General features: G+C 48.4%; 2 protein-coding genes across 4 annotated transcripts in view; both read left to right on the forward strand.

The window, feature by feature from the left end:
• Positions 1-8,827, forward strand: part of LOC125939700 (C4b-binding protein beta chain-like) — a 35,099-nt gene extending 26,272 nt beyond the window's left edge. Inside the window, exon 4 of the mRNA XM_049672159.1 lies at positions 8,597-8,827. Within this exon, the coding sequence (XP_049528116.1) occupies positions 8,597-8,823 (227 nt within the window). The 3' untranslated portion in view covers positions 8,824-8,827. The remainder of the gene's footprint in view (positions 1-8,596) is intronic.
• Positions 8,828-11,776: 2,949 nt separating this feature from the next.
• LOC119461780 (complement factor B-like) overlaps positions 11,777-21,817 on the forward strand; it is a 190,843-nt gene continuing 180,802 nt past the window's right edge. For all 3 annotated transcript variants that reach the window (XM_049672156.1, XM_049672157.1, XM_037723155.2), the window contains exon 1: positions 11,777-11,975. The gene's annotated coding sequence lies outside the window, so the exon portion shown is untranslated. The remainder of the gene's footprint in view (positions 11,976-21,817) is intronic.

The following is a 21,817-nucleotide window of genomic DNA, read 5'->3' on the forward strand; positions in this document are numbered from 1 at the left end:
AATGACGGAGCACACGCACGCCTCATTCTCTCTCCTGTGCAGCGCCGCAATGAGCGCTCGGGCCGCTGCCGTGAAACCATCTCCCGCTCAAGCTAACCATCTCCCCGCTGCTTCGCATCCACACATGGTTCCCTTTAGCGGGAGAGTAATTTTATTTCATCCATTTTCATTTTCAATTATTTATCATTTCTTTATTTCAATTAGTAAGTACACGTAATTACCCCTATGTCTATGTTCTCCTTGGCGTCATTGTTGGCTTCTTATGGTATGATTAATAAAAATCGGGCCCCTAGGTGCTCTTTCTTCTCGGTCATTTGGTGTAGTGGTTCCTAAAACACTTCTGAGTATAAGGCGTAGTCTAAACATGACTGCCTGATTCAGCAATGCCATGTTACCTGTCCATGCGACATATGATGTCTGTTAACTACTACAATGTTCAAGCTGTCGCACGGATCTAGCCTTAGAGAACCATTTTAATCCTTATCCCTACCTGGATCATCCATATGAGCATCTTATCTCCGGCTAATATCGCATTGCCTTATTCTCTGAACTCATGGAATAACACCGTTTCTAATACAGCCAATCCTCTTTTTTTATCCCTGCCACCACTACATGTCGATATGTAAGCTACTCCTAGCCTGGCCTGTTAATCCGATTTCCTTTATTACGGTATTTCTAGTAGTTTCCAGGGTGTGTCGGCCTAGCGATGTTCTTGACGATTTTCCCGACAGTTGGAGTCATTGGATCGCCCATAGTCTAGTATTTAAAGCATCGCACTGTTGTAATGAGAGAACCTGGTTCAATCAGTGGATCAACTTTGGTCACGGGTATTCGACATTGAAAATGTGTCACTCTTCAGTTGACCCGTTTCACTTCAGCCATGTGTTACTGGGAGTAGGTTGTCTATGGTCTAATCGGCAGCGCATCGGGCTGCTGTGCTTATGGGACAGGGTTCTAACCAACCGTTGGTACAACTTGGTTTACGGGGTATGTGACAAGGATTAACTTCTAGTGTTCAATTATTTCGCCAATGCCAACTTGGAGCACTGCGTATGAGCCACTTAAATTGTGGCGCTCTTGAATGAACCTGCCGCCGCACTGGGCCCCAACATATGGGCGTCCTTTGCCGCTCTTCAGTGAATCTCTCGGAGGCCAAATTCTACTACTATGTATCTGCCGCTCTTCAGTGAAACTTCTCGACGTCAACGTGGGTTTATAGATATGTGCCGCTGGATACTATAGTGGGTAGACGCCGCTTTTCAATGAACTTCTTTGATTCAAATATGGGCGACTGGAAATGAATACCTTCTTCGGAAAGTGCAGCAACAGGAAGTGAACCTAGGAAAGCCCTAACGGAGATACAAGCATTGAAATAGATTTCATGCTCTCGGCCGATTGCATCATAATGCAGAATGTTAAATTAAATTAAATTATTGGGTTTTACGTGCCAAAACCGCGATCTGATTATGAGGCACGCCGTAGTGGGGGACTCAGAAAATTTGGACCACCTGGGTTTTTTTAACCCAGGTGGTCCAAATTTAGAAGGGTTAGGTAGGTAAAGGGCAGCGATCATAGGTTAGTAAGTCAAGGATTTCTCTCAATTTGACGAGAGAAAGAATAAAATTAGTCAAGAAGAAACAGGTCAACCTGGACGCAGTAAGGGTAAAAGCCTACCAATTCAGGCTGGTGCTGGCAAACAAATATGCAGCTTTAGAGCAGGAAGATGAAGACAACATAGATGTAATGAATGAAACCGTAATCTCAGAAGCAGGAATTGAAGTGGGAGGTAAGGTACCACGGCAACCAGTAGGTAAGCTCTCCCAAGTAACAAAGGGGCTAATAAAGAAACGATAAAGCATGAAAGTGTCAAGCTCAAGAGATCAGATAGAATTCGCTCAACTGTCAAAACTGATCAACAAGAAGAAAGTAAGGGATATTCAAAATTGTAACGCGGAAAAGATTCAGGAAGCAGTAAAGTATGGACGCAGCAGTGAAATCAGTGAGAAGAAAACTTGGCTTAGGAGAAGGCAAGATCTATGCACTGAAAGATAAGCAGGGTAATATCATGACCAATTTCAATAAAATAGTAAGAGCTGCGGAAGAATTCTATACGAGCTGTACAGTGCCCAGAGCAGCCATGCTACTTTCATTAGAAGTAAAGATGAACATGATACAGAGGCTCCTTCTATAGCTAGCGATGAACCCAGAAGGAACTTGCAAGACATCATCAGGGGAAAGCTACTGGAGAAGATGGAATAACCCTCGATGTAATCAAAGATGGAGGAGATATCATGCTTGAAAAGGTTGAAAAACGCAACGCAAAGAGTTGAAAAACGCAATGCCTCACGACTTGAAGTGTGCCAGAAAGCTGGAAGAACGCCAACATTATACTAATCCATTAGAAGGGAGACGTTAAAGAATTGAAGAGTTACAGATGAATTAGCTTGCTTGCAGTATTGTATAAGATATCCACCAAAATAATTTCCTATAGAATCAGGGCAACACTTGACTTCAGTCAGCCAAGAGAACAGGCTGGCTTCAGGAAGGGATATTCTACGATGAATTATGTCCATGTTATCAATCAGGTAATCGAGAAATATGCGGAGTACAATCAAGCTCTCTATATGGCTTTCATAGATTATGAAAATGCATTTGATTCAGTCGAGATGCCAGCAGTCATAGAGGCATTGCGTAATCAAGGAGGACAGGAGGCGTACGTGCATATCTTGTCAAATATCTACACATATTCCACAGCTACCTTGGTTCTGCACAAGAAAAGTAGAAAGTGACCTATCAAGAAAGGGGTCAGGCAAGGAGACACAATCGCTCCAATGCTATTCAATACATGCTTAGAAGATGTATTAAAGCTCTAAGACTGGGAAGGCTTAGGAGTGAGTATCAACGGCGAATATCTCAGCAACCATCGGTTTGCAGTTGACATTGTCCTATTCAGCAACAATTACAAGATGTATTCAAGCTCTTAGACTGGGAAGGTTTTGGAGTGAGTATCAACGGCGAATATCCCAGCAACCGTCGGTTTGCAGATGGCATTGTCCTATTCAGCAACAATGAGGACGAATAGCAACAAATGATTGAGGACCTCAACCGAGAAAGTGTAAGAATGTGGTTGAAGATGAATATGCAAAAGACAAAGATAATGTTTAATAGCATTGCAAGGGAACAAAAATTCAGGATCGCCAGTCAGGCTCTAGAGTCTGTAAAGGAGTACGTTTATCTAGGTCAATTACTCACAGGGGACACTGATGATGAGAAAGAAATTTACAGAAGAATAAAATTGGGTTGCAGTGCATATGGCAGGCATCGCCAAATCCTGACTGGGAGCTTACCACTGGCGTTGAAATGAAAAGTGTACAATCATTGCATTTTAGCGCTGCCCCATATCTTAATATGGGGCAGAAACTTGTAGGTTAACAAAGAAGCTCGCGAACAAGTTCAGGACCGCACAAAGAGCGATGGAACAAAAAATGTTAGGCCTAACGTTAAGAGACAGGGAGACAGCGGTGTGGATCAGAGAGCAAACAGGGATAGCCGGTATTATAATTGACATTAAAAGAAAAAATGGAGCTGGGCTGGCCACGTAATGCGTAGGTTGGATAACCGGTGGACCATTAGAGTTACAGAATGGATACCAAGAGAAGGGAAGCGCAGACGAGGACGGCAGAAAACTAGGTGGGGTGATGAAGTTAGGAAACTCACAGGCGCAAGTTGAAATCAGCTAGCGCAAAGCAGGGGCAATTGGAGATCGCAGGGAGAGGCCTTCACCCTGGAGTGGGCATAATTATAGGCTGATGATGATGATGATAGGCGACCGTGTTGGCGCTGTTACGTACCTGCAACTATGCGCCACTTTCTATATACCACCGCTGGAACAAAAAATTTCACCGGCGATTACAATAATACCTAATGAAAAATTGAGTGCAAGTCTATACGTGTTTTCATTCAACGATATATTGGCTGGCGCGGACAATCTGCCTCCTGCGGCACGTTGGAAACAGAGCGAAGTGCCTCGCTAATGGGGAGATCGCGAAAGGCAGTGCGTGGGCGACGCGTGGGCAAGATTCACAGCAGCCAGTGCAGGAAGACCTCCGCTCATGCAGTGCTTTGTTTCCATATATGGTAAGAACACATTTCACATAGTCTGCTCTCAGCGATTGCCTGCCATTCGCGCTACAAGCTGGTTCGGGGGAATCCATCGCATCGACCGCGCACAATGGGCGCTCACTCTACGTATTCGGTAAAAAATAGCGCCTGTAATCTATTCTGCGCTTTCTGTTTGCCCAAGGTTATTTATTAGACAATAAGAAACTTCGTTCGCTTTGAGAATACGTACAGAAATGGCCAGCAGGGCTCCCGCGTGGTGTTTTTATTGAGCGCCGACAGCCAAATCTACGAGGAGCGCGCCGCGTTATCCCTCATACAACGCAAGCGAGGCGCTTCCGACAGATGGCGACTCCGTAACTTCTTGCCCCCAATACTGACACTGAAACCACTAGACCAGAGTGCACCGAGCGCTATCTTGGCTGGCCGGCAGCATGCTGGCCTAGACTGCGTTTGCACTGAAGAGAGTCCGCTGAGCATGCGCCTCCGCGAAACAAAACGTCGCTCGTTCACCGCGCGCTCGTGTGCAGGCGCTACGGAAACAGCTTGTTGGGAGCTCGGTTTAGCGGAGGCAAGTAATGGACGTTTTGACAGCTTGAGAATGGACAGTTCACTGACTTATTTTCAAAAGTACCAACAGGTTTGCCGATTAGCTGTGGAGGTGTATTAGTCGGGGGAGCTGCCTGGATACCAAGAAGAAGGAACTGATAACAACCCCCAAGGGGAGGGAAACCGGCTTTCCGAGAAGCGGTGAGGAAGAAGGGAAGGATGGTGGTTGGAGAGGGAAAGTCCTCGATTGGCCACACCCTTGATTCCAGTGGCTTGACGGCTTGGGGTTAAATGCGATGACCGAGAAAATCCAGGGCTTCAACTCCGGAAATTTCATTTCTGGGCCTTCAGGACCAGGCCGTGTTCATCCAGTCGCTCAACTTGAAGGAGAATGTGCTCTTTGTGCTTTTCGTCTCTGCGGCTTGAAACGAGAATGTCGTCGAGGTAGACGAAAATGAACGGGAGTCCGCGCGTAGCCTCGTCCATGAACCTTTGAAAAGTTCGCACCGCATTCTTTAAACCGTAAGGCATACGGACAAACTCAAATAGGCCAAATGGAGTGGTGATTGCTGTCTTTGTAGTGCCGCTGGGTTCAACAGAAATTTGGTGGTACGCGGTCATCAAATCGATATTGCTGTATATTTTGGTTCCTGCGTGACGAGCTCCCAAGCCATGTATGTCGGGAAGTGGATACTGATCCGGAATAGTGACGACATTAAGAACTCGGTAATCACCACAAGGCCGCCAGTCGCCACTGTTCTGCTTTGGAACCAGATGAAGCGGGGAAGAGCAATTGCTGGAAGGACAAATAACACCAAGCTGAAGCATGTGTTCGAACTCATGGTGGGTGACTTCCAACCTCCGTCCAGCGAGCCTCCGTGTCCGGTGGTGGTCATGTGATACGTCACCATCTGTTTCAGGGCTAGCGCATCGTTTCGGGGCTTCGTGAGTTGCAGGTACTCAGCAAGTATTTTGTCGTACGTTGAGAACGGCCGAGAGTGCGAGAGAGAGACAGAAGAAAGGGGAAAGGCAGGGAGCTTAACCAGATGGAAAGATCCGGTTTGCTACCCTACGCTGGGGAGACCGGCCGAAATGTACAAATGCTAGATGAGGTGAGGTTAGACTGCAGGCCAAATACATCGAGGGATGTGACGTTATCCTTTAGGCACCGATCGCGAACACTTACATCCAGGTTGAAATGGCTGAGGAAGTCAGCTCCTAGTATGGCAAAGTCGACTTCGGCGATCACGAACACCCATCTGTGCAAGCGCCGGAGTCCGATGTCTAGTATCGATGACCTAAGCCCATACGACGCGATGGCAGTGTTGTTCACTGCTTGCATATGAGTGGGGACTTGCCGCGTTAACAATCTCCGGCCGTGGCGGGGACGATGACAGCTCGGCTCGCGTGTCGACGAGGAGGCTGGTGCCGGTGATGCGGTCAACTACTAAGAAAAGATGGTTTGCACGAGAGCTGATGTCGCATGCCGCCGTTAACGACTAGGCTGTGCATTTCCCGTCCACCAACAGGGTTGAGTGCAGCGACTGGCTTCTTCACGAAAGTGACGGTGGTACCAGCGCAACTGCCGCGGCCAGTTTCTAGGTGCACTGCGAGACTATGAAGCCGAATGGTTACCCCGAAGTTAGTCGTCAGGGTATCCGCGAGTTGTCACCTTGTCCAGTGCACTGGTAAGGCAATAGAATATTTGCTCCAGGCACTATAGTCTGTCCTCCTGGCTCTGAGACTCTCGGAGCGGCGATAGTCGCTGTGCCGAGGACGAGCAGTGGCAGATACGGTCAGCGAGTGCAGCTAGGCTACAGATACTCACTGGTACCATGCGTGTGGACTGTGGGAGGCCTCACAAGAACAGTTCGCGCAAAATTGGATACTGGCTCTCGTTTGCGGAGTCTTCACCATATGAGTGACGCAACCGGTGCAGCAGTTGTGACGGTCGTTGGTTACCGACTTTCTCCGAAGGAGCTGCTGGAGCCTACTGTGTGACGATGGTTCGAGGCGCTGCAGGACTGTGCATATCTGGTCGTCGTTCGTCGTATGCTGTGGCGGTGTGGCTGAAGGCGTACCCGCAAGCAAGTCGTCTATGACATCGACGATGTCGGAGGGTAGCGCGGCGATTATGTGCAGGTACCTTGCTTCTTGTGAAGTGATGCACCGGAGTTGAAAACGTGCTTGTACTTCTATAAACCAAACTCGCAGATCCTTAGGCTAAAAGCTGGAGCTCTGCGGTTATGACAGGAGACGTAATCGTGGCGTCGTCTCTGTCAGCAGGAGTAGGGTCAGCGTCCTTCGTGACTAGTTATCGAAAAAAATTTTTTAATATGGAGATTACACACTTGATGGGAGCTCGGTTTGGCAGAGGCAAGTACTTCACGTTTTGACAGCTTGAGAAGGGAGAGTCGACTGAGTTCCCTCAAAAGTAAAAACAGGTTTGCCGATTGGCTGCGGAGGCGTCTTAGTCAGGGGATCTGCCTCGATACCAAGAAATAGCAAGCGATAATTACCCACAAGGCGAGAGAAACCGGCTTTCCGAGAAGCGGGGAGGAAGAGGGACGGATGGTCGCTAAAAGCAGATCGCCGCGTGTGGCGGGTCACGTAACGTATCGTATGTCCCTGGCGTAACCTATAGAAGTTCACCAACCGCTGCCTGGAGCGCTGGAAATGCCGGACTACATCCACGGCTCAAGTCTAATGCTTTCGTTTCTGAACAAGGTTTCTGAACAACGAGTGCAACAGCGAAGGATGCAACAGAAAAGCTTAGTGGCAACAATCGCTAAGAGATTGAGCCGGAGTACCGCGCGTCGTCAGTTCACTTCTTTATCTTTTTTCAATCACGGCTTTTGATCGGCTAACTAACGTTAAATGTTATCCCTCAACACACGGCGCGTCGGCATATGTGAGAAGTTTCTCGAATGCTATCGATAGTTCTATCCGTTGACTGTTGTCACCAAAGCTTTTTGTAAACTGATTGTATGCGCAACGCGATTGCGCGGTGCTTTCTGGAAGCCACGCGGGCACCAGCGATTGATTGATTGACTGCGCGCACCCGCACAGCACATTTTCGATGATCGCTGACTCCGTTTGGCGCTATTGTTGTACTTGAGTGTTACTTGCTTGGCAACACTTCGCTCCCTCTGCAACGTGCCACACAACACAAATTGTACGTGCCAGTCAATAAATCGCGAAATGAAAACACGTATGGATAGGCGCTTAAATTTCGCATTAGGCCCGTACGTATCCCCCGCTTAAGTTCCGAGAGCAGGGAGAAGGAGGGGTACCCTGGCCAGCTTACGTCTGTACCACAGCCCGTGGACCAGAATGCGTGGGCCGAACATGCACATAGTGCAATATCGAGCCGACCCCCGGTGGAGGTGACTCCCCACCACTCAGCAATCGTTCAAAGATAGGTTTGTATCTTGGGTCCAAATAGAACAACATAAATTCGGCATTGTAAGAGAAACACTGTGTATATATAAATAAGTGCACTTAGAGTAGCAAGTTGGTCTTCATGCACTTTATTTTGTTTAAATCCTGTTTATCCAATAATGGAAGGGGGAAAGAGTGTGGCGTTGGCGCCTACGCACGTGGGCTGCGCTTCTGCGGTTATAAAGTCACGCGCGTCAAAGGTGAAGGCGCGCCTGCACCAGCGGTTGACGCAGACGCATGGGAGGTGTGGTGATCACGGCAGTGCTTGTGTAGGAGCAGTATGGTGCCGTGTGAAAAAAATGTATGATTACATATGGTATGCAGCACATATATGCAGCCTAAAGAGTTTCGCGGGTAATCCATCCCCATATGAATGTTGCGGCCCCACGAATTTTTATCTAACATCGATGTATGCCGCGTAATTGCGGAGTGAAGAATATTCACTCAAACTTACCTAGTTCAAGATCGTAATTACGCATTCTTGCAGCGTATGTGGACTGCCCGGACATAAGCCTGGAACACGGGGTCTACGAGGGTGACTGCTGCGCGCCGGGCGACGAAGTGTACTTTCAATGCAACGACGAGAAACGATATCGACTCTCAGGTGCTGATTCAGCCATCTGCCAGCCAAACGGAAACTGGAGCTCGCCAATACCCACGTGCGTAAGGTCAGTGGCCTTGATATGCATGTTAGTCAGAAGTTGCCTGTGTTAGAAAGAATTCTTATGAAGTCGATGCATTTTCATGTCACAAGATCTCCTAGTCTCACGCAAAAGACCATTGAACTAGTTTTCATGGTTGGACATCTGGTTCAGCTGTAGAGAACGTACCAAGGGCTGGTCGACTTACTGCACTTTATGGTATCGCCAATGACAGAAGTATGCTGATTTTATGCACAACCAGCGTTTACTCTCGAGTTGAACTCGGCAAAATGATTTTGTGATGTGTGTTTCCTTTGCCGACTTCTGCCACAACCATGCCATTGTAACTCAATGCCCGTTTTTCTCGTGAATGTTGAACGCATCCTCACTTGGTATTAGGTCACCTATTTAAACATCGTATACAGGGTGTTTCATTTTAGCTGCACCAAATTTTTAAAAATTGCCTATGGCAGATAGCACAATTATAATCATTTGTCTAAACTACTCGATGAGGCGGCCATTACTTCAACGAGAAATCAAAACGCTTAATTGAATAATTAACATACTTACGCTAATTAACTTTTCAATTATTTATTTTACGGCACATCTTTCAATCTACGAGTCATAGCCGCTGAGTTCTCAAGGCGTATCCACTTGGGACGAATTCGAACCGGTTTCGAGATATTAATTTTCAAAGTGTCCAACGAAATGCATGGGCGTTACAGTTAACTTTTTGAGGTAAACGCTGTTTTATGCATTGAAGCACAAAGTTAACTGGAAGGCCTATGCATTTCGTCGGACACTTTGAAAATTATTATTTCGAAACTGGTTCAGTCTTGACAATTCGTTCCAAGTGGGTACTACGCCTTGCGAACTCTGCGGCTGTAATTCGTAGATTGAAAGATGTGCCGCAAAATAATTATTTGAAAAGCTAATTAGCGTAAATGTGTGAATTATTCAATTAGGCGTTTTTATTTCTCGTTGAAGTAATGGCCGTCTGATCGAGTAGTTTAGATCAATGATTATAATTGTGCTATCTGCGACAGGCAATTTTAAAAATTTGGTGCAGCTAAAATGAAACACCATGTATAATAAAAGCACGTCGGCTTCAGTTAGCTGAAACCTGGATAGTAACAAAGTTTTCATGGGTTATTATTAGATGCAGCCAAAGTAGGATGCGCAGATATGTATTCTTTTCTTTTCAAGTGGCTTATTTGCAGCCAACGAGGCAAGAATGTCAGGATTGATGCTTGAGACTACTGTACAAAAATACATTCTTACTTTGCGCGAGATGCATCATACAATTCGTGTATCGCAGTCACGGTTACCTACTTTATATTATTTCATGTTCACTGTATGCCTTTTCTGGTCAGCTGGAGCTCCGAAGGATAATCTAAGTTGCGTATGTTCCACGCTGTAACCGTTACACCAAATATATGCTACACACACACACACACACACACACACACACACACACACACACACACACACACACACACACACACACACACACACACACACACACGCACACACGCACACACGCACACACACACACATACACACACACATATATATATATATATAATGGTGCTCAAATCGTACGAGAGCTACAGGCCTTGAAGTGGCATGGTAAGGCTTCATAAATGTGACACAGTCCAACAATAATGTAGAGCCTGAGAAAAATCTAGAAAATTCCCATCTTTCGAATGTCGCGATATGACGGCACTGCCACGCTATCAAAGAAGGGCAAGAAAACCAAGCACACCCACTGACAAATGTGGAAAGAACAGAAATGGCTCAGGCAAACACACTGAAGCAACGTCTGCACCAAGGTTGCCAATACTAACATATTTCGCTGTTCCGAGATGAGTATCAGGTGAACTTTGCTCACCTGTTGCCAATCGTGGTCTTTTAAAAAGGCCGGCCTACGCTTGGAAAGCCAGCCTTTATTCTTCGTTGAAATAAAGGTGCTAACCATCATTAAGGCGGGCGTTTTTAAACAAAACCGAATGCGGCGTAACAGAAATCTACAAGTATCTGGCTGTCTGAAAAAGGTGTTATCCAAATGAAGACTTGCAAACATCAAGTCGAGAGGTATGAAAGAATATCTATTTTGGTCCGCTTTGTCGAGCTTCTAAGTCTGCGTAATGCCAAAGTATCAAAATTTATAGGCTGAATAACTATTTGGTTGAAATTTGTAAAGATTACCTGTGCTCGTAGAAGCCACATACTATTACTTGACTAAGAAACAAATACAGATAAAAAGAGAAGTGCTCGCATTTTCTAGTTCGCGTGTGTGTATAAAAATGCACTGCTTTCGGAAGAACAATGCTCAACCATCTAACAGCAAAAAGGAGACCAGAACACGATAACCGCCATCGGATAGATGCATAACCTATGATACATGCCTTCTCTTTGCCATAGCATTATCATTGCTGCTTTTTATTATAGTGGCGATGAATATGCTTGCACACGCGTATGACATGAAATCTTACCTAAATTATATATTTAGGTAAGAAATAATGACTTTTTTTAACAGACCTTCCTCGAATGCAAATAGAATAATGTCCTGAGGAGCGTACAATTAGACAACCGCGTAAAGTGTTGATATGAAAGCAAGTCTCGCCGTCCCTTTTAGTTTTGTGTCCTGAGAAGAAAATATGGCAGTGGCACCTACATTTGTCAGACTGACTGCGCAACTATCCAAGCACGCATCTGGCTTGAGAGGTCTTTGATAGCTCTGTGGATCGCATCAGAAGGCATAACTCCAATACTACTAAACGCGTCGCTAAAAGACATGTGTGGGAGCTAATTGTATGTTTAGCTGGTGAACATTGTTATATTCCATTTGACGCTTTTGTTTTCTGTTTATAAACATCTAACAAAGAGCAATCCGAAGTCAAGACGCGATACCCTCCTTCGTGCCATTACCCATACTTTGCAGAGCGCGTGAGCACAATTAGTTACATACCCTTATATGTTTTCTTCTTTTTAATGTTAGTGGCCTTGTTCCATTTATACGCAGACACGTACTGCAAGGATCCTGGGGTGAGTGCAGTCGGTAGCCGAGGTTTCTTCCTGGACGAAGTCAAGTACAACAAGGAGTGCTGTCCTCCCAACACCTTGGCAGTTTTTAATTGTCCAAGAACTACGGGCTTGAAGGCGAAAGGCTCATTACCTGTGGAAGCAATGGAAATTGGTCACATCCAAGACCCAAGTGCCGACGTAAGCGTGCATCTGAGCGAAAAACGAGAATGCTAGCCTTCTTTTCCAGTGGTATACGTTAAGGTTACAGCTCCACACTCTGTGCCATAATGTTGTTGACCGAGAGGAAAAGCGTATGTCCTCTCAGGTCCAGAAATGGCACCTAAAATCAGTGGCAGTCTTTCTCCGTCATCCTCACATTTTCGCATTCATCATCATCAGCTTATTCTTATGTCCACTGCAGGGCGAAGGCCTCTCCCTGCTATCTCAAATTACCCCGGTCTTGCGTTAGCTGATTCCAACATGCACATGCAAATTTCCCAATTTCATCCCCCCACCTACTTTTCTGCGATCCTCGACTGCGTTTCCCTTCTCTTGACATGCAGTCTGTAGCTGTATTGGTCCACCGGTTATGCATCACATGGCCTGCCCAGCTCCATTTTTTCCCTCTTAACCCATTAGACCCCAAGTACTTTTAAAGTTACAGTTCCATTTTCATTTGCATACATTTAAGGAATAAATATACTGTGTTCTTTAGTACGCCATTTTGCTAAGAAGCGTCGTGCCAAGACATCCGCGTTGTAATTTTTTGTCAGCTCGTGATGAATTTGATCTATTCGTCGCAAATCATGCTCTATTCATCGCAAACGCAGCGAAGTGCTGGACAATTAAAGTAGGTGCTGCTGTACGTGCACCTTCTTTAACTTTCCTCAAACACAGCATATGCTTCTCGAAGCTGAGGTTTATTTTGCAAGTTTTAGAAAAGAATGGCGTAAACGACGAATGGATGACATTCTATATACAATGCATATTTATAACGTCGCAAGAAAATGAGTGCAGGTGTACTTTCTGAAGTACGCTGAGCCTATGTGTACTCTAGAGGGGTATGCGGTATGCTTGTTCTCGAAGAACACACGATGGTTTTTTTACCTCTATTTCTACAAAATAGAGGTAAAAAAACCATTGCAAGTAAAAAACATATTATGGATTACATCAACATTTCTATTATTCCTCCTGGTTCCTTTTTTCCTGCCGAGAAAGACGACGACACCCCTATCTTCTCAATCAATAAAATAGCAAGCAATAATGCAGTAAAATTAAATAAATAAATATCCAATTAGGTATCATACCCACGTTATTTCAAAAGACAGATAATTTATGCGGGATTTTATTACAACTTGGAAAATTGGTGGGAGGAAACAGAAAACAACAAGGACGATTTATATTCCTCGGCCAATGGAGATGACTTATGAAATGAAAGTAGGGCATCCCAGATTGGGGAACCGAGGCGTATCTTGAAAGGTGAAAGAGGTCTCACGAAAATGTTGCGGAGCAAATCATAGAGGAGAAATGTAATGCAACAACCGACTGTCATTGGAGGAGATGTCATCAGTTGGTTGAATGTTTCAACTACCACTGAACCTAATGCTGCATGCTTTGCTCTTGACTGCCGGCATTCTCCGTAAAGTATCACATATAGATCTGCATCAATAACACATTTTCATTGCGCGCGCCTCTCAAAGCAACACAAAAGTCCGTCCCCGTTGCTTGATGAAGTCCATGCTACATATTTCAGTACATAAAAACACCTCCCAGCAAACCATATTTCCCACTAAAATGCTAATTTTGCTACCAGAAGGTTATGCGGGCTTTCGCAAAGTTTTGTTTGTCTCTTCGCTGCAAGAAAAAGAAGAAGAACGTAAACTTTATTTTCAAATCAATCAGATTCAAGTCCAGCGTCTATTTAATGGGTCTCGGCACCCGCCGCGGACGCGGTTCCGAGACCTTGTCTCGTAGTGGATTCCTCGGCTAGCTGGACGGCCCAGAGTTGTGCTGTCCGGTTCGAGCCGATCAGTGTGGTCTTCCAGCGCGAGCGGAGGCTGGCGGTGAAAGAGACGGAGGGGTGCGGCGCTGCCCGAATCGTTTGTTAAATCCTGACACTCCCATAGCGTGAAAAAGCGTGGCAACCTCGCCACACGGAGTGCATCTGTTTGTAGTGTTCATGTCTGGATACATGGCGTGCATCAGTCTGGGGTTTATGTAATAATCAGTTTGTAATTGTCTGTAGTGTACTGCTTACGTCCTGTCTAACCTAGCGTGAGGGAATGCGCATACGCGTCTCTGTAACTGGTAGTGTGTCGTGATGTCGTGGAACCTGGTCATAGGATCCTCCCACGCCCAGACGTTTGCAGTGCCCCGCGGGGGCGCTTCCTCCGATGACGCTTGGTGAGTGAGGCCTCGAGCAACGCGGTGAGCCGCTTAGTTGGGGTGCTCAGTCCAGTGTGTACCGGGGTCCATAGCAAGTGCCTTCGGTTATCGAAGTCGGCCTCTCCCTGGTGTATGGGATGTTGCTGGAGTATGTGATGCGCCTCTTGCGAGATGCGTCCATTTGCAAAATTGCGAATTGCCGTTTGCGAATCGAAGATCATGTATGTAGCTTTGGTTTTTGTGAGGGCCAGGGCTATGGCCGCTTCCTCTGCCACGTCGGCATGTGCCGTGTTCACGGTGACGCTCTTGAGGTGGTTCCCTCGGTGGCTTGTAACTGCCGCCACGAAACTCTTCCTGTCTCGATAACCGGGCTGCGTCGGTGAAGACTGCCTCCGTGTTGTTAGAGTAACTTTGGTTCATGTGCTGTGCTCTGGCTTTACGACTCCCCGTGTGGTGTTGGGGGTGCATGTTGCGAGGCAATGGCGGAAAGTATATTTGCTCGCGTATAGTTCTTGGAATTGGCACTTTGATGCCATGCCGCGTGTGGTATGTGATGCCGAGCTTTTCGAGCACGTGCCTGCCCGGTCGAGTTTTGGATAGGCGCTCGAGTTGGGGCACTTGTTGCGCCTCCACGAGTTTCTCGAGCGTATTGTGTAAGCCTAATTGTAAGAGCTTGGTGCTGCTGACTCCGGGCGCAAGTCCCAATGCACATTTGTACGCCTTGCGTAAGAGAGCGTTGAGCTTGTTCATTTCCGCAACCGTCCAGTTGTGAAACGCTGCCGTGCACTTTATTTGAGAAATGACGAAGGCTTGTGTGAGTCGTATGACGCTGCCTTCGCGCATGCCCGCGTCTTTGTTGGCGATGCGTCGGATGAGCTGCATTGTCCTGGTGGCCCTTGCCGTTATCTCGCGAAGTGCTTCGCCATTGCCGCCCTTGTGTTCTATCGTCATTCCTATTACCCGGATCTTGTCTACCATCGGGATGGATAGACCGTTTGATGCCGTTAATTGGATATCTTCCTTTTCCGGGGGGGGGGTGTAGCCTTTGGGTGGGCGCCCCTTTCTCACCAGTCTATATAGCTGCAGTTCGGATTTTTCGGCCGAGCAGGCGAGTACCGTGCCCACGCGGTAGTTTTCCACGCATTGGATGGCCTGCTGTAACCGTTGCTCGATCGCTCCGTCGCTTCCCGTTGTTGTCCAGATCGCAATATCATCTGCGTATAGCGTGTGATGCAGTCCTTCGATTTGAAGCAATCGGTCGCGTAACCCCAGCAGCACGAGCTTGAAAAGCATCGGTGAGATCACCGAGCCCTGCGGGGTGTCTAAGCTCTCGATGTTGATTTGATCCGAGTTTAGGTTGTCCCACTCGCATGCGTGCGGTTCTTCGCGTGAGGAAGTCGCGGACGTAGTTTTATGTTCGCAGTCTGAGATTTAACTTGTATATTTTGTCGCAATATGGCACCGTGACGAACGTTATCGAAGGTCTTCTTCAGGTCCAGCCCGAGGATGGTTCTCGTCGAGTGCCCTGGATTATATATGATTGGATGTTTTAGTTACAGAAGGGCGTCTTACGTGGAGAGGTGTCTTCTGAACCCAATCATGGTGTGTGGAAATTATTCGTTGTCCTCGAGGTAATCCGTGAGTCTATTGAGAAACGGGTGCTCCATCACCTTGTCCACGCAGGACGTGAGGGAGATGGGGCGCAGGTTTTCCAGCTGTAATTACTTGGCGGGTTTCGGTATCAGTATGATATTTCCTTCTTTCCATTGCTGGGGTAGCTCGCCATGCGTCCAACACTCGTTAATGTATTTCGTGAGTTTCTCGATCGATCCGTAATCGAGATTGCGCATTGCCCTATTGGATATTTGATCCGGTCCAGGGGCCGACTTGGTGCTTAGTTTGACGAGGGCCGCCTGGATTTCGGCAACGGAGAATTCTGCATCTAGGGTGGCGTTGCTTTCTTCCGTGTAGTGTGGATGTACTTGAGGTGGCGTTTGGGATATGTAAGGGAGTTCCGCATCCCGTAGGGATTGTTGTTCCATTCCCCCGTAAGCATGCATGATTTTGTATATGCCTTGCATGTGTGCGGTCTTGGTGTTGAGGGGATGTATCAGGTACCGCAGTATCTACCACGTGCAACGCGCGGTGAGTTGACCGTCCATCTTCGCGCATTTCTCTTCCCATTGTTGTTGTTGCAGGGTAAGCGCGTGCTTTTCTATTTCTTTGTCGAGCTGCGCTATCCGTTTACGTAGTCTCCTATTGTGTCTGTTGTTTCCGTCAGCACTGCAGGTGAGTTTTGACGACGTGCCGTGGTTGCTCAGTGGCTATGGTGTCGGCCTGCTGAGCACGAGGTCGCGGTAGTGAATCCCGGCCACGCAGGCCGCATTTCGATGGGGGAGAAATGCGAAAACACCCGTGTACTTAGATTTAAGTGCACGTTAAAGAACCCCAGGTGGTCCAAATTTCCGGAGTCCCCCACTACGGCGTGCTTCATAATGAGATCGTGGTTTTGGCACGTAAAACCCCATAATTTAATTTTTTCGTGGGTCTTGGCTTCCCAAATGTGCACTAACCGGCAATCTATTGTCTCGAGCCCAGCTGTCGACGGGATCGTTGGCGTCACGCGCTCGATGTCTCGCCGCAGTTGGTCGGTCCATTGGTCTATTTCTTTGATGTCTGACACCTATTGCTTGCCACGATGTTTGCATAGCTGGTTCCAGTTGGTGATCTTCATTTTGCGGCTGGCATTGTGTTCCTGCGGGTCCTCTTCTGCTTCTATGGAAATAATGTAGTGATCGCTTCCCAAGTCTTGCATGGTGTTTGTCCAAGTGACTTTGAGTGTGTTGTACGTAAAAGGTAGTTCCGGCGTCGTGTCGGTGCTGACGCTGTCTCCCTGCCTTGTTGGTACCGCGGGGTCGGTGACGAGCTCGTGTCCGGCGTATTGCGCCGTTGCCCACAGATGCGTGCCTTTGGGTGGACACGGCCTTGTAACCCCAGGCCGTGTCCACCGCCCTCAAGAACAGCTGTTGGCCTTGGGCGAAGTCGATTGCCCGTCTGAAGAGGACATGGAAGTGGTGCTGGCGGCATCTGGGACTGCTGTAGACGTTGCGTACTAAGATGGTGTTGCGCGTCTTTCGTAGTGGAGTTAGTTCTACGAGGACATTTTAAATGTCTCTGATTTTGGTGTCGTGTTCAATAGCTCTGTGCGCTCGCTTGACCAGCGTGGTGACGTTTGGTTTCTTCGCCTTGCCTGTTATAGACTGGTACCCTGCGAGTTTGGCGGGGCCGTTCGTTTCTTGCAATATGATGACGTCTGGGAGTTCGGGGATCGTTTTTAGGTACCGTTGTAAGTGTGCAGGTTTGTTTTGCTAACTTCTGCAGTTCCGCTGCCATATTGTGTTTTTGTTTAGATGGGTGTCGGGCCATGTTTACCTGTTGTTACATGTGTTGCGTCGCTTCCCTATGCGACGGTACGAGCGTGCTGTTCGCGGCTTCGAATCTGGACAGTCGGGGAGGCGCTGCGAGCCGTCTCGGGAGTGGACGTGCGTCACGTCGGCTCTGCTTAACTGATGTCCTACTGCTAGACCATTGATCTGCACTGCCCAAAACCAGCTTGGATTGTGTCCAGCAAGTTACCAGAGACCCGTAGATATCATTTTCAACCAGGTTGGCCCATTTGGCGATCTTATGGGACTTTATCGACCACACTGTTCGCCACTGCTAAGGTCTAGTGACGACGCCGGGCCGCGGAAGCGGCACTAGGCGCGGTTGCCATGAGTCTTCCGCGGGGATATGACCCGGAAAGCATGCAAGTAGTGGAGCTACAGCTTGCGAAGAAGCCACAATTCGATGAAGCCACCCAATATGTTATGCGGAAGAAGTTAGAAGAACGAGAGCGAGCGGCCGAGACGCGCGCTAGCTCAAAACAGCAGGAAGCGTTGCGCGGTGGGGACGCTATGGACTGCCACGTCACCACATCGACTCCAGGCATTGGAACTGAAGCATTGGAAACCGAAGGTGGTGTTCCAAATTCGGTACGGAAGACGCTGTTGTCGTCGTAAAACCCAGGGGAACACTCAATTTGTCAAATTTCAAGGGCAGCAATCAAATCGGAGAAGCTATGAATGCAGCTGCCGGGGTCCCGAGCTCGTCACAGGCACTCACTATTTGGTCGGCGTGGGATCAGAACATAGTCATTGTTGGAATTCGGGACGCACAGTTCATTCGGCACGTCCTTGCTGTCGAGAGTCTGCAGATTGGCGGCCGATTGCAAGCGGTGCATGTATACCTCAAGACGACGGACAACACGTGCCGTGAAGTAATTCAAGTGGATCCGAAGGTGTCGGATGCGGTTATTTCTGAAGCTATTTACTCGCCAGATACTCCCGTGGTGGGTGTCAGGAAGTTAGGACAGTCAAACGCGGCAGCGATAACGTTCGAGGGCCGCAAGGTGCCGTTCAACCTATTCTACTGGGGAGAGGCTGTGCTGGTGCGCCTCTACCGGAAGACAGCACCACCTTGTACCTCATGTGGAACAGTGGGACATAGGGTGCATGTCTCCCCTAATCCGCGGTATGATCGCTGCCGAGTCTGCAGGTCGGTCACCTTAGAGGACGGGTCACGAGTGCCAGCCCCGATGTCTAGTCTGCGGGGGCCGCCATCTCACAGGCTCCGCGGACTGCACCTGGAAATACAGGAAAGGTGCGGCAGCCAGGCGGAAGCCTGGCGGAGGGAAATCCAGCAACAAGCCTCAGGCCAGAGGGGCCCGGAAGGATTCGGGGCCTTGAACGCAAGCTCAGAAACAGGTTGCGGCTCCATCGTCGCTACCAGAAACGAGGGCTGCAACGAGGCCCTCCCGGCCGGGATCTCAGGGAAGCAGTCGTCCATCTGGCAATCATAAAATTGAAGGAGCCGGCGCTGGAGCCGGGTCAGCGAAAACCACGGGCAGTAAGGTGAGCTGGGCAGAGGTTGCCGCTTCCTCAGCTCCCACGTTGGCTGCTGAGAAACTTTAGGAAGAAAATGGTAGATTAAGGCAGGAACTGGCGAAGTATAAAACTCAGAAGCTTAGTGCGTCGGCAGAGGGTGCAGACGTGCGAGAAACGCCTACAGAGTCTGCAATGGAGGAGGATGCTTCCCTCCCTCCTACTCAGCAGGCAGTGGCCCCTGCCACTCAGGTTGCGGAAAACGGGAAGAGGAAAACACTAACGTAGTGGCGAGGGAGACCGATAAAAAGGCTGCTGTAACACAGAAAGAAGCCAGGATTTAGGCATATGTGGAGCGGTGTTTGCAGAGGGAGCTTCCGCGTTAGGAGACTCGCATAGTGCAACATATACAGGCAAGCCTCAAGAGAGCCCTACAAACTATTATTGAGAGAAGCGTTCAAGCAGCTATATAGAGGGGCCGTCATGGCGGGGTAGAGCGGGACCTACAGGAATCTTGGAGCCCCATCTGATTAAGCTACAGGCCTTTGAAATCAGAATTGATCGCAAACTTCAGGAGCTTGCAGAATGCACGCGGTCAAAGGTTCCTAAAGTTACTGGCCGGATGGGTAACAGGCCGCTTTGAGCTGACGATTTGCCCGACACCCGAGTGGAAACACCAGGCGCGGAGTCCTTGAGTATTCAACATGGCCCGCCCTCCTAAGTTGCAGATTTTCCAGTGGCTACTGGGGGTCTAAGAGGAAGAGGGAATCACTACAGCAATACATTGAATTGTTGGAAAAATTACCAGATATCATTGCACTGCCGGACGTAAATACGGAACCCGAACTGAGGCCATACAGCGCACATCAAACCAACTCATCCACTTGCATTCTGGTGCATAAGGATTGCACGGCTGTCACAATTGAGCAGGAGTTAACCACTGAGGTTGAGCACACTTTTATTAAGCTCTTACCGAATGTACGTACTAGCAGAAGTGCGTATGTATTGAACATATATAGTCGACCGAAAAGCAGGGGTGCATCTTTTGACGAGATTTTCCAAAAGGCGGCGCAATTGGCAAAATCAGCTCCTCTTATCATAGTGGGGGATTTTAGCGCGTATAAATTTTTGGGGGTTATAGTAAGGAGGATATTAAGGGCAGAAAACTCGCCGCGACCATCTCAGACGAAGATTTGACGATTCTTATTTACCCGCGGCATCCGACGAGTATTGGCAACAGTGCCTCGAGAGATGCGTGCCCAGATCTCTCTTTGATTAAATGAGCGATAAATTATGAATGGCATAACACACATGAGACCTTGGGGAGTGACCACTGCATTCTCAAGATCTGCCTGGACTACAATAAGTATCGCGAACCGAGAGGGCATGCCAGGCTCACGGACTGGTCGTTGTTCCGAAAGGCGGAAGATCCTACGCTTACTGCGCCCATTGAAAAGTATGAGGAGTGGGCCGAGTCATTGCTGGGAGTCAGGGATCGCTTTACGCGTGCGCTCCAGACGTTCCAGCTATCGACAACCACCTGCTACATATATCTAACGCGGCGATGGAGTCTAACGCGGCGAAGGGGTCTAACGCGGCGATGGAAGAGGCAAAACTATAACCTCAAGCTCAAGATCAAGATCGCGGAAATAATGTCGCAAGCGGAAGAGTATGCATGGACCTTGGCCAAGAACATTTGGTTGGACAAATGTGACTCCTTGAAAGGCAGTCTCGGCACCAAGGCGACGTGGCGTTTTCTTAGATGTTTGATAGAGCCCACCAAGTCGCGTGGGGAGCAGCAACGTAACCTCAAGAGAGCCCTGCACGGCTTCGCGGGCACGGACGAGCAGCTGGTTGCCGCCCTCACCAGAACAATGAAAGACAACGAGCCAGTGCGGGAGTATGAAGGTATGGAGAATCCGGACCTGGATCGGGAGTTCGAGGTCGAGAAAATACAGGCGGCGCTTATGGCCATGAGGCGGAGCACGGCACCAGGCAACGACAATGTGACGGTGGGATTCCTTGCCAATCTTAATCGGCAGACGCTCGAAAATCTGACGCAATACGTCAACGAGTGCTGGAGAAGTGGTAAACTACCCAGGGCGCGGAAGACGGCTGATGTAAGCTTCATTCCCAAGCCTGGAAAGGAGGTGAACATCAATAACGTGAGGCCCATCTCGCTTACATCGTGCGCAGGGAAGCTTATGGAGAAGGTGGTGCAACTGCACCTATCGGCGTATATAGAAGACCAAGACCTTCTGCCTCACACGATGTTCGGGTTTCGGGCACACTTGTCAACCCAGGACGTATTACTACAGTTGAAGATGGAAGTGACCGATCCCCCGCGCAAGCGGAACAGTAGGGACATACTGGCGCTGGATCTTAAGGGGGCTTTCGACAGCGTGAAACACTCCAAGATTCTGGATAATCTACAGGGTACTCATTGCGGAAAGCGTACAAAGGTACGCTTCCGCGTATTACATCAAGGACTTCTTGCAAGATAGGCAAGCCCACATCAAGATTGGAAAAACTGAATGCCGTAATGGGAATTCGTCACGCCCTTTGCACGGACGATATAACCATATGGGCAACGGAACGCACCTTGGGACAGATGGAGGGGGTCCTCCAGGAGGCTGCAACCACAGTTGAAAACTTCGCAGCAGAATGCGGCCAGCGCTGTTCCCCGGACAAGTCGGAGCTCCTTGTCTTCCGCCGGAAGGGGGATACTGCACC

The sequence above is a fragment of the Dermacentor silvarum genome, chromosome 8, assembly GCF_013339745.2.
Source record: "Dermacentor silvarum isolate Dsil-2018 chromosome 8, BIME_Dsil_1.4, whole genome shotgun sequence".
NCBI lineage: Eukaryota > Metazoa > Arthropoda > Arachnida > Ixodida > Ixodidae > Dermacentor > Dermacentor silvarum.